Source organism: Eutrema salsugineum, unplaced genomic scaffold, assembly GCF_000478725.1.
Source record: "Eutrema salsugineum unplaced genomic scaffold, Eutsalg1_0 scaffold_7, whole genome shotgun sequence".
Taxonomy (NCBI): domain Eukaryota; kingdom Viridiplantae; phylum Streptophyta; class Magnoliopsida; order Brassicales; family Brassicaceae; genus Eutrema; species Eutrema salsugineum.
The window spans coordinates 3223792-3234756 of NW_006256486.1; the positions used below are offsets into that span (position 1 = coordinate 3223792).

The 10965-nt window shown below is 34.5% G+C and overlaps 1 protein-coding gene across 1 annotated transcript; it reads right to left on the reverse strand.

Moving 5' to 3' along the window:
* Positions 1-96: 96 nt before the first annotated feature.
* Positions 97-5928, reverse strand: LOC18011191 (DNA polymerase kappa). The gene is made up of 16 exons (XM_006393134.2): positions 5865-5928; positions 5061-5173; positions 4648-4820; positions 4308-4481; positions 4057-4180; positions 3843-3943; positions 3641-3727; positions 3406-3501; positions 2968-3088; positions 2757-2885; positions 2493-2584; positions 2302-2413; positions 1628-2207; positions 1414-1527; positions 826-1254; positions 97-361 (listed from the first exon to the last, which is right to left on the reverse strand). Exons 2-15 carry the CDS (start codon positions 5140-5142, stop codon positions 1233-1235), a joined length of 2007 nt encoding a protein of 668 aa, XP_006393196.2. The 5' UTR covers positions 5143-5173; positions 5865-5928; the 3' UTR covers positions 97-361; positions 826-1232.
* Between the last annotated feature and the right edge of the window lie 5037 nt (positions 5929-10965).

The window sequence follows — 10965 nt, forward strand, 5'->3', positions numbered from 1 at the left end:
GGAAGGTGCACTGAACAAGAACAACTACTCGTACTCGAGGCATTTAATTTTATTTCGTATTAAACAGTTGGAAACTCGATAGCACACTATCTGATGAGCTGTGAAGAAACATTTGATGTGCATATAAGATTCTTGTCAGAAATTGTATGTTTCGATTGGTTTTAGATGGAACGTGATATACAAGTCATTAAGAAGTTGATTTGAGGAAAACTTTGGACCATTTAACAAGAAGATGATGGATATTAGCATCCATGCGAGTGCCAACTCCACCCCACACTAACATATCAGCCATGTCTCCAATCGACGATCCACTCACTTCTTTCACCTCTTCGAACCCAATTCTTCTGTAAAACCTAACCAGCTGAACATATGCATGGAAGTTTTTGGTTTGGTTTAGTATGTTGTTAACCCCAATGGAGATCAGATTGATTTGGATCTTACAAACTACAAATGGTATAAAAACCCTATTCCAATCAGGTTGGATCCTCTCTTCCATTGGAGAGTTATCTAGAACACAAAACAATAATGAAATAGAGGATTACTTTCTTTTCTAGATTTGAAATTCCTTTGTCTTCTATAGCCGCCATATTTGCTAAATTCCCTCAACAGGACTAAATCCAAACCAAACCAAACCAAACCAAAATTTGATCAAACTGAACCTAATCAAGCCAAATTTCAGTTGGTAACATTTGGTTTTGACTTTCGACTTCTTTTTTCAACACTAAAAGATTGAAAACCCGAATTGAAAGGATTCGGTCCAGTTCGGTATATAACTAAACCAATTTCAATTTCAATTTCGTTAGAAATGGAGTGACAGAGAGAGACCTTGGAATGGTAGAGATCGGAGTCGTAGATAGCGAGAAGCTGAGCAGTGCGGCAACCACAGTCGTAGCCATGGCGAATAGCTACAGCTCCGACGTATAAACCAACTCCAAGAACAGACTTATCCATCGCCATCGTCTCTTTCGTCAGTTTTATCGTATCCAGATGCAGAACCAAGCCGCGCCCGAACCATGGCCGAACCACTCCCTCTGCTCGTCCGACCTCACCGCCTGTGTCTGCGTTCTTCCCCGTCACTCTGAAAAACGGCCCTAAAGTTTGGATCTTTAAGTCAAGCTTTCGAGCTCTTGATGACGTCAGGATGTCGGACATTGACGGTAACGATCTGGGTTCGCCGAGGGAATTGGACGGCGAGAGATTGAGTTTCGGTGGGATTAGATTTAGAGCCATCTTCATTTCCTCTGGGTTTCGTTCCTGAAAGTGAAAATGTTCAGATAAATAATTTAATTCATAAAATGGGGGATAACATACGACACGTGGCATCCACCAACAGAATCGAATCTCTAAAGCGAGCAGCTTTACAAAACTCTAACGTCTTGTGACATTATTAAAGGAAAGGTTAACAGAGCTTACGAGTTTTGATTGCTCCTTGTGAAGAATGTGTGTATTGGGATGTGCTTGCTACCTTCCTTTTGATCTGGTTTCTGCTTCTTCGGCTTGGAATTTGCCTTTTCCTTACCAAGAATCCTACAACAAGACGGTTATGAAGTTTCAGTGAGAAGCAGAGACTTGTGAGAAAGAAATAAAGAAACAGAGTAGGATCAAGAGGTTGTTACTGTGAGCTGACCTTCGTTTTGGAGCAGGTCTTGTAGACGAACTAGAGCCAGATTCTTCGTTCTGAAGTCTCTGTGCGAGATGGAAATCAGAGTGTTCTTGTCGTTCCTCAACAAAAGATGGAGGTAACTCGATCCCACACAAGTTGCATCTGTAGCCATCAATCCAAAATAAAGGTTCCATCTGTGGAAATACTGAAACTGCTTTGGTGTTTTGTGTATTAGAATTATCATTCATTGAGTGACTTGTATCAGGTTTGCAATCCGTGTGTTTAATAAGCAGAGCATCTCCTTCCAATACTCGTGGCTTTTCTTCTTTATTCTCACATTCTTGATTTGGGATTACTTTGTCGGCATCTATTCGGGATTCTTCTTCATATTCGACAACATCCTTCTGTTGAGCATAGCTTGTCTCATGAGAACCAAAGGATAAATTTAAGCTCTCGCCGTCAATCTTACTAGCGTCTAAGTCAATTGAGTCGCTATCATCCAGATTTTGCCTTGAGGAATCCTTTTGAACGATGAACTTGGTAATAGTTTCCTGTGAAGGATCAGAATGGCGGATTTCTTCATTGAATTGAGACATGCGCAACCCTGCACAAATAGAATTTTTAATAGCAAGGATAGTACATTTTATCTTAATGGTTTCTAAAGAAAGAAGAACTATAACAACATTAAAGAAGCGCACCTATCAGCCTTATGGAAACAGGGAGTTCCGCTTTCAACATCTTTGTAGCATGCTTTAGTATGTCCTCGCTTGAACATGTGTACCTCTGCAGGCTAACAGCTCTGCTCCTAATCTGAGGATTGCAAATTGTTACACTTTCAGCACAAAGGTGGATTTCAAAGAAGAGAGAATCTTAAGGTTTGGAAGTGCACCTCAAAGGAGGCAGTTTTCAGTTTAAGTGTTAGTGTCCTCGCCGTTATACCCTCCTTTTTCATGTCAAGAGATAGCATTTCTGCAATTTCAGCTGCCAACACATAACAGATAACAATTCAACGGCAATAATATTGATGTATGATTGCTAACTACAATAGGAAAAACAAAGATAAATAGTCTTGTTAAAAAGTTCAACGATCCATTGTGCCTTTGACTATTGAGTTGTAGGTCTCATAAAAATGAAAACAACACAAACTACTCACCTAACTTTGAATATAACAGTCTTTCATCTTCGGTGGCAGCAAATGTCCTCTCACTGCTAATACTTTTACGAGACCTAACCTGAGGGGTGTCTGTTTTCCCAAGCCCCAGTCCAACAGAGAGGAAAAAGTCTACAAAAAATTGTCGAGCAATAGGCAACAAAATCATTTCACTGGAAAGCAACAGTCAAAAGAAAGCAGGAGATACTGTTACCTGCTGAAGATTGAGTGAAGAGAGCATAGAGAAGAGATCCCTTCAGCACCATCTCCTCACATGTTTTAATTCCTAAAGCATCCTTCAAAATATGCTCGGTAACCTTCCCGATTCCCCCAATCTGTTAACCAATTTCCAACTTGCATTTCAGAAAACTATTATGGTTTTGACAACTCATAAAGAACCAACTCCCAGCCATCATAAACAGTGCGAGGAGTTTAAAGTACTGTGTGTGTGTGGCATATCTACTGCTACCAATATACTAAGTTTCTACTGAATATACAATCCCACCTATGTAAATGCAACATTATCTGCATGTATGCAACAAATTTAATGAGCTGGGGAGTCATTGAAGAGAAAATTTCACTTCATACACTTTTCAGAACAAAATATGATTCCGAAAAACGACAGCCAACGCAACAATTCGGGATCACACACCTTTCTTATAGGAAGGGAAGATATGAATGTCAAGACAGTTGCTCGGTCATTTTGTAGAACATACTGTCCATTAGGCTTGTTTATATCTGAGCAAACCTGAAATATGGTAGGGATCATTGAGAAAACAAATTCTGGAAGACGTTATTATAGGACACACAGACACATGTGCATGCAGAATCAAGAAAAGAGATAGATTTGGCCGATATATCGAATGTTATGCACAGATAGGGAGAACCTTGGCAAGCAAGCGGTTTGCCGCTACTCCAGCACTGCATGTCAATCCAGTCTCGGAATAAACAGAAGATCTAAGCTCCTCTGCAATCTGCATAAAGTGAAGTAATGAACAGAGTACAGTGGCGGCGTCAGCTGAAAATTCTCTCAAAGTCAAAGAAGATTCAACAATCACAAAAGTATGCATCTCATGAGCTCACGCTTACTTCTCCACCTGAAAGACCTCTTTCTCGACAAACCTCAGTTATGTCAAGGTAGGCTTCATCCAAGCTCCCAGCTATGAAGTGAGGATCATAGTTCTTAAAAACTACATGAAACACACATATGCAAGTAAGAACAGAGAAATAGAGAAACAAGAACAGCAAGCATAAAAAGAACAGCAAGCATAAAGCTACAGATGTTAAAGAAAGAGGAACAAACCCTTTCTTGTTAAATCACTGTAGTGAGTATACTTGGTGAAATCCACAGGAACAAATATCAAATCTGGACACAATTTGCGCGCAATGAAGCCAGGCATTGCTGCACGGACCCCAAACTTCCTTGCCTAAAAGAGAGAGTAAAATTTTTAGCAACAAGTACAATTTGTGACCATAATTTCTAGCTGCGATATACGGGAAAAGAACATCATCCAAGCATATCGTTTATCCACCTGATGAAAAACAACAGCATACCTCATAATTAGCTGTGGAGATCATGGACAAGCCTCCAACGGCCATCGGCTTGTCCTTGAGCGAAGGATTGCTCAAAGTTTCAACAGCAGCATAAAAAGCATCCATATCAACATGCAGCCAAATTCTGGATAAGTCACGTGTAGCTTCAAGCTCTAAGATCCTTCTATCAACCACCTTCAAATAGAAAAATTTACGGCTAACAAACTAAGAAAAAGAAAGATTCCAAATCCAGAATTCCTCATTATAGCCAAGAATATAAAGAAGAGAACACTCATTCATCGAAAACGAAGAAGACAGATTTACACCAAAGAGACCTTATTCAGAAAAATGTGGCACATACCTTCTGATAATTAGATAAATCAGACGAAGAGAGCTTCGCACACCTATCACGCATATGCTCTATCTTCTGTTTCATAAGAGCTTCCTTACGTTCCTCATTTTGAAAATACTTGGATCCTTTACTCATTTCATATACAATCCTCTGTACTTTCTCCTTATCAACTCCCTCCATTCCTACCGAGTAAACACACAGATTCAGAACATCATCCAATAAGTAAAGATGCAAAATTTTATGAATATATAATAATATTACGCAATTCCCAAAAGTGAGATCTTTTATCTAAAACCAACAGATTAAACTAAATGTTCTAAAGACCATATGTATCAACCCACGAAGTCGACAATTTTCCAGAATTTTCCGGGAGAATCCTACTCAAAAGAGAAACAAATCGCGAAGAGAATCCGTAAACAAACCCGCTTTGGCGTTGGTGAAGACGGTGTTGTAAGATTCCCATGGACGCGATAAATTATTGGTCGATGATTCGCCATCTTCCATACTTGAGTCTCCTTCTTCTCTTCGAAGATTGCTGGAGAGAAAAGAGAAAACAGTTTAGTCGCCGGAATGATTTTGGAAGTCGTGTGGAAAAAGCCCGCCCGATTCATACCTGAACCGAACCGAACCGGTCTACGTTTTGCGATTAATTTATTTCGACTATTTCATTATTATCTCTGTACAATGTTTAATGGGCTAATGTAAAGCCCAATAAATGTAGTCAAGCAGAGAAAGAAATGCTCGACTGCTTGACAACCCTTAATTACTCCGTTCCATGAATGTGTAACAAAGTAAAAGATGGATTAAATCGCAAAATTCAGCTGGTTCTTTTCTGGATCAAGTCAAACCAAAATCAGACCAAGGCAAATATGTACTAATATTCGTTGCATTTAAAGAGGTAACAACATGATGACAGAAAATCAAAATACAAAACACTTGACCACAAGTTTAACTAGTGGGTGCATGGAGAATGGCTACATCAACTTGGTTGAGAGAACTTAAAAAAAGGACGGGAGATCATCGATTTGGTAGAGACAACAGATCAAGCCACATTCGACCATGGAGCCATCCAACCCAATTCAACGACTACTCTCCCACTAAAAAGATCCTAGAAATCATTTTTGGTCGAGCCATTTTCGTCATAGATATCGAGCTGGAACAGAATATTGTCAAGATCTTACCCGCGGACGACCAAATTAAAGCTCACTACATCGATCTAAACGCACCTGATCAGAATCAGTTTTCCATTAGCAGGCTCGGCCTTGAGGGCAGGCGAGGGAGGTGACCGCCGCAGCCATCCACTCTAAAGGGGCATATTTTTTGCGGCATCCACTATAAATGGGCATATTTTTTATTTAAACCTTTTTATAAACAAACTTTTGATCCATAAATTATATTGTATTTATAGCCCCAAAAACCCAACTCACAAACCCACTAGATAAAGGAAAATCTAAATCTAGCCCAATAAGGAAACCGTATTGTAGGCCCACACCCCCTAAGTGAATCCACGTCCACCTATGGTCTGTTACATTCCTTTGTTCGCTCTAGCAGGGAATCTTTAGTTATCTTTGTCACCAAAACAACAAATGAGTTAGCTTTATTATCAATTGAGACAGCTATAGTTGAAAAATTCGATTACGACAGTTTAATGAACGATTTTACACGGAAAAAATGCAAGAAGATATATATTTCAGCAAAAAACTATATGTTTTATTGAATTTTTTTTTTCATAAACTGTTTATGGAGTTTGATTGTTTTATGAAGTTTTTGTTTTTTTTTTATTATTTTAATTTTGTAAAAAAATATATAAAAGGATATATTTAAAAAAGTTAGATGCGGGCATCCAAATTGATCGGTCCGGCACTGTCCATTAGTTTACTTCAAATCTTTTTTATTCAGCTTTATAATTTCCTTTTTATTTTCTTTTGTTAAGATTTTTCTTTAACTTGAGCTATAAAGCACCTCTCATTATTTCTTACGATGAAATAAATGCTTTTCTTCACGTTGTTTTGTCGAAACTAATTAATTAAAATCTCGATACATAGCCTTGAGAATTTGTGTGTTTATCACGTAAAGCCCACAATTCATATGAGCACCAACCAATATATACCCCTCTATGGTCCATTATATTGAGTCCCACTCGCATCAGTTTAATTAGAAGTTGAAGGCAATAACACTAAGCTGACTAGCTGAGCTTGTGTGAAAGTTTATTCAAGAATGTATATTTATGCATGGATATTATACTCCCATATATCAGTTTTTATCCATGTTGTGAAATCTATAGCCTCGTAGACGCTTATATTTTTTTAATTTAGATATAAGCTCAACTTTCAATTTTATTTTAATTATATTTCTTATAAACCATTCAGATTCGGTACTTCCGGTTTGGTTAGCTGAACCTTTTTAAATACTTATGTTGTCGATAAAAAAAAAACATTCAGATTTTAATATAACATGCATTAATCAAAATTTAAAGTTTTTAACATATAAATGTGATTCATAAACAAGGAAAAGTTCAGGAAAAGAAAATAAGGTAAAGAGAATCAAAAATTCTTATTTACTAACTAGGCACAAGAATTTTCTTTATTTTTTGTAACAAAGATATATATATATATATATATATATATGTATTTTCAACTGAAAACTTCACATACATATATATATATATATATATATATTAGAAAAAATGCAGCAAAAACAAAATTCTTTTAAGCCTTGAATGAGTGGCGTGCCAAAAGCAGATGAAACACATAATAGGACGAAATATCTTTTAATTTTCATTCAACAAATTTTATGTATCACAACTAAGGCCTTGAATGGGTGGAGTGCCAAGAACCGATGAAACATATAGTAAAACGAAACGTTTTTCAATTCTCATTCAACAAATTTTATGTATAACAATTAAAAATAAAAAAAATAACAAACAATATAATAATCCGCAAGTGGTTCAAATCTCTTTTTAAAAAACCTGAACCGCCTATATAAAATGAAACACCTTCTAATTGATGTGTTACATCCGCAATACTAGCAGATCTGTCAAAATTTTGTATTTTTTAATTAAATAATAATCTATATTAGTATTTAAGAAGTTAATTCGTCTGTGGTTCAATGCACAGCTTTTGATGTCGTTTTGATTAATGAAAATCAAATGTTTTGATTGATCAGCTCAGTTTATAATTTGATTGATTGATTTTATTTAATTATATATATATTTTCTGATTGGATCTGCAGAAAAAGGGCTCAAGCCCATGTTTTTGTTGAGAGTTGTAAATTACGTTTATGCCATTAATAAAAATAACATCTTCTGATTGGTCTATTTAATTTAATTAATATTTTAATAAATCTATAACAAAAAAGAAATATTTTATAATTAAAACCCAATAAATTGTAGATTAAAGCCTATGTTTGGAAGAAAATGGCTCAATCACTATTTTTTGGTCCATAATATAATATATATTTAAAAATCGATAAGTTTACCAAAAATAATGGTAGATTTATTGGTTAAGTACTCGGTTTCTTATTTTTTTTGTAGCAGGTTCGATTCTCTAACTTTTTTTTTTCGAATTCTCTATTTAATTAATCTGGGTTTTAAAATATTTTTTAATGATTAAAAAACAGAAATATTACATTTCTGTTCGTTTTTATCGAAAACAGAAATTTACCGCAAATTTTCTAGAAGTTTCTCATTGTAAATAATAAAATCTTCACTAAATGGAAAGGATAATGCCGAATCTATTTATACAAATCAAGAAAAAATATTCGGTTAATCAAAAAAAAATATTTGGTTATATCGATATTGGTCGTAATAAATAAAAATGGAAAACCTCTAAACCCTAAAAAGCATGTCGCATATATATATATATATATATATATATATAGTTTGTGTCTCCTTTCATATTGGTTACATGTTCTCTTTTTTTAACCGAGTTTCTTTTCATCGCTTATGTTTAGTTTAGTTTATGAATGTTTTATTTTCTTATTTCAATACGATAAATATTTATCTTTGTTGTTATTTCTTATTTCAATAAGATCAATCTTGATTTTTTTTGTTGTTATTTTTTGTATTTTTTGTTGTATTTTGTATGAACTGATCTTTTGTATGAACTAATCTTTTGATTTTTGATTTTTGGGTACGTGGATGAAACAGAGCAAACGATTAGAAGCAAAATATAATATGGTGAGGACCCTTCATATTCATTACGTATAGTAGTTTTTTAGTTTTTATTCTAGGGTTTATTCAAATTCTTTTCTTTAGGCGTTTTTCTTAAGGATTCTTAGTGGCGGGCAGAAGTTGAGGTATAACTTTAAAACTCTTAATTGTTAGTTTGGCTATTTATTTTTCCTCTCATTTTTTTTTATTCTAATTTTTTTTTAGGTCATATACATATCTGATTTTTCTTTAGCTTCAAAGAACAAGCATCTATGAGACGCAGCTTCGTTTACGTTACGAACATATATGTGGTCGTTTTAATGGTGAAGTTTCTTTTGCAAGTTATTTTTTAATTTCATGGCATTCAAGAGTTTAAGGTAACAAATTTCAATAGTGTGTATGTATTATATGCACATATTTGGATTGGTTCATCTTCTTTGGTGTTTGTTCGTCTATTTTTGAGTTTTTGATTTGAATCTTAAGCTTTGATCTAATTTTCTTTTAGGTCACTTAAAATACAATCTCGAAATTTGGTAAAGGTGGCCATGGATTAAAAAAAAACTTAAACGATATTTCAGGTATTGCTTACCTCTTTGTTTTGATATTCTGTTTTTTTTTTTAATCTGGAAAACTTAATTTTCATGGTATCTTTATTTTTCTTTAGAGGTTTTAGTTGAACATATAAATATTTTTTTCTTCCTATTATATAAAAGAGAAAAACAAAATAGATGATTTAAATAGCATTGATATCTTTGTTTTGTCATGCTTATTTTCATGTATGTAAATTATGTGTATTTTGTATTCTTTACATAATATTCTAGGTCTTGAGTTGATCAATCCTTGAAATCCTACCACGACCATGAGCTCCGAAGAGGTTTGTTCAATTCGTCTTATTTATTTTCTTATGGTTTTATTATGTGTATTTTGTATCCTTTATCTAATAATTCAGGTCTTGAATTGGTCAATTCTTGGAATCCGATCACGACCATGAGCTCTGATGAGCTTTCTTTGATTCGTTTTGTTTGTTTTCCCATGAGTTTAGTTTAGACGTTTTGGGTCATTGGTATACAACATAAACTCATCAAAGAGGCACGATGGTGGCACAAACATCAAAGTTTGTTCTTGGTATGTTATGTTCTGTTTTTTCTATTTTTTTAATTTAATTTTCCTTCTTTATTTGTCATAGGGGTGATTGAATTCTTCAACTATTTAACTTTTTGTCCTTTTAGTAAGAGAGAGATGGACTTATTTTTTCGATTAGGAATTTATTGCCGACGAGGATGATTTCACACTTTTCTTCTCTTGATTCGTTCAAAGGGATGAAAGTTTCCTAATTGATCTATCTCGCAAGCATAAAGGTCTTTATGGCAGAGATTCACCAAAAGGTAATGTTCCCAAATATCTATGTAAGACGATTACTAGGTTGCATCCTCTTCCCTTAGACATCTATCTCACACCGAAATATCTTTTTGTATAGTCCCATAAGTGGCAATCATCAAGTCCACTCATCATAGAACGTCTTCCAACATTTTAGTTGCACAGGTTTGTGCTTCTCAATACTATGTGTTTTCCTTTTTATCTTTTGTAGCAAACATGAGATTTAAAAGCTTTGCAGACTTTGAGTTCCAGTTGTTGTTCATGTTTAGTTGAGTTCCAATTGTTGTTCATGTTGTTCCGCCACACTGGATATGACCAAACCATAACCAGTTACTATAATGGTGTCTACAAGCCCCTTAACCGATTTAAATATATATCACTGATGATGTATTTGGTAACATAAATATGTATTTTGAATAGATTGATGCATTGTACTTTTTTTTATAAGTTAGTGCATCCTTTTAAAACAATTATTTATTCATTTTATTCTGAGTAGAGTTATATGTGGATCAGCTTCTTATACAGTCAAATGAGAACATCGTGATATTAGTCTTGGAAGTTTTTTTTTCAAAAGAAAAAAAAACGAAGATGGAAATTATAAAGAAAAAGTTGAGAATACAAGGACAAAGACATTAAAGATAAGAAAGCAGAAGATGAAGATTATAAATTATAAGAATGTGAAGATGACGAAAGAAGCTAAGAAAAACCAGAAAAATAAGAAGACGACAAAGACAAACACGATGAATTAGGAAGAAGATGAATAACACGAAAGAAAGAAGATGAATAAAGATAAAAAAATA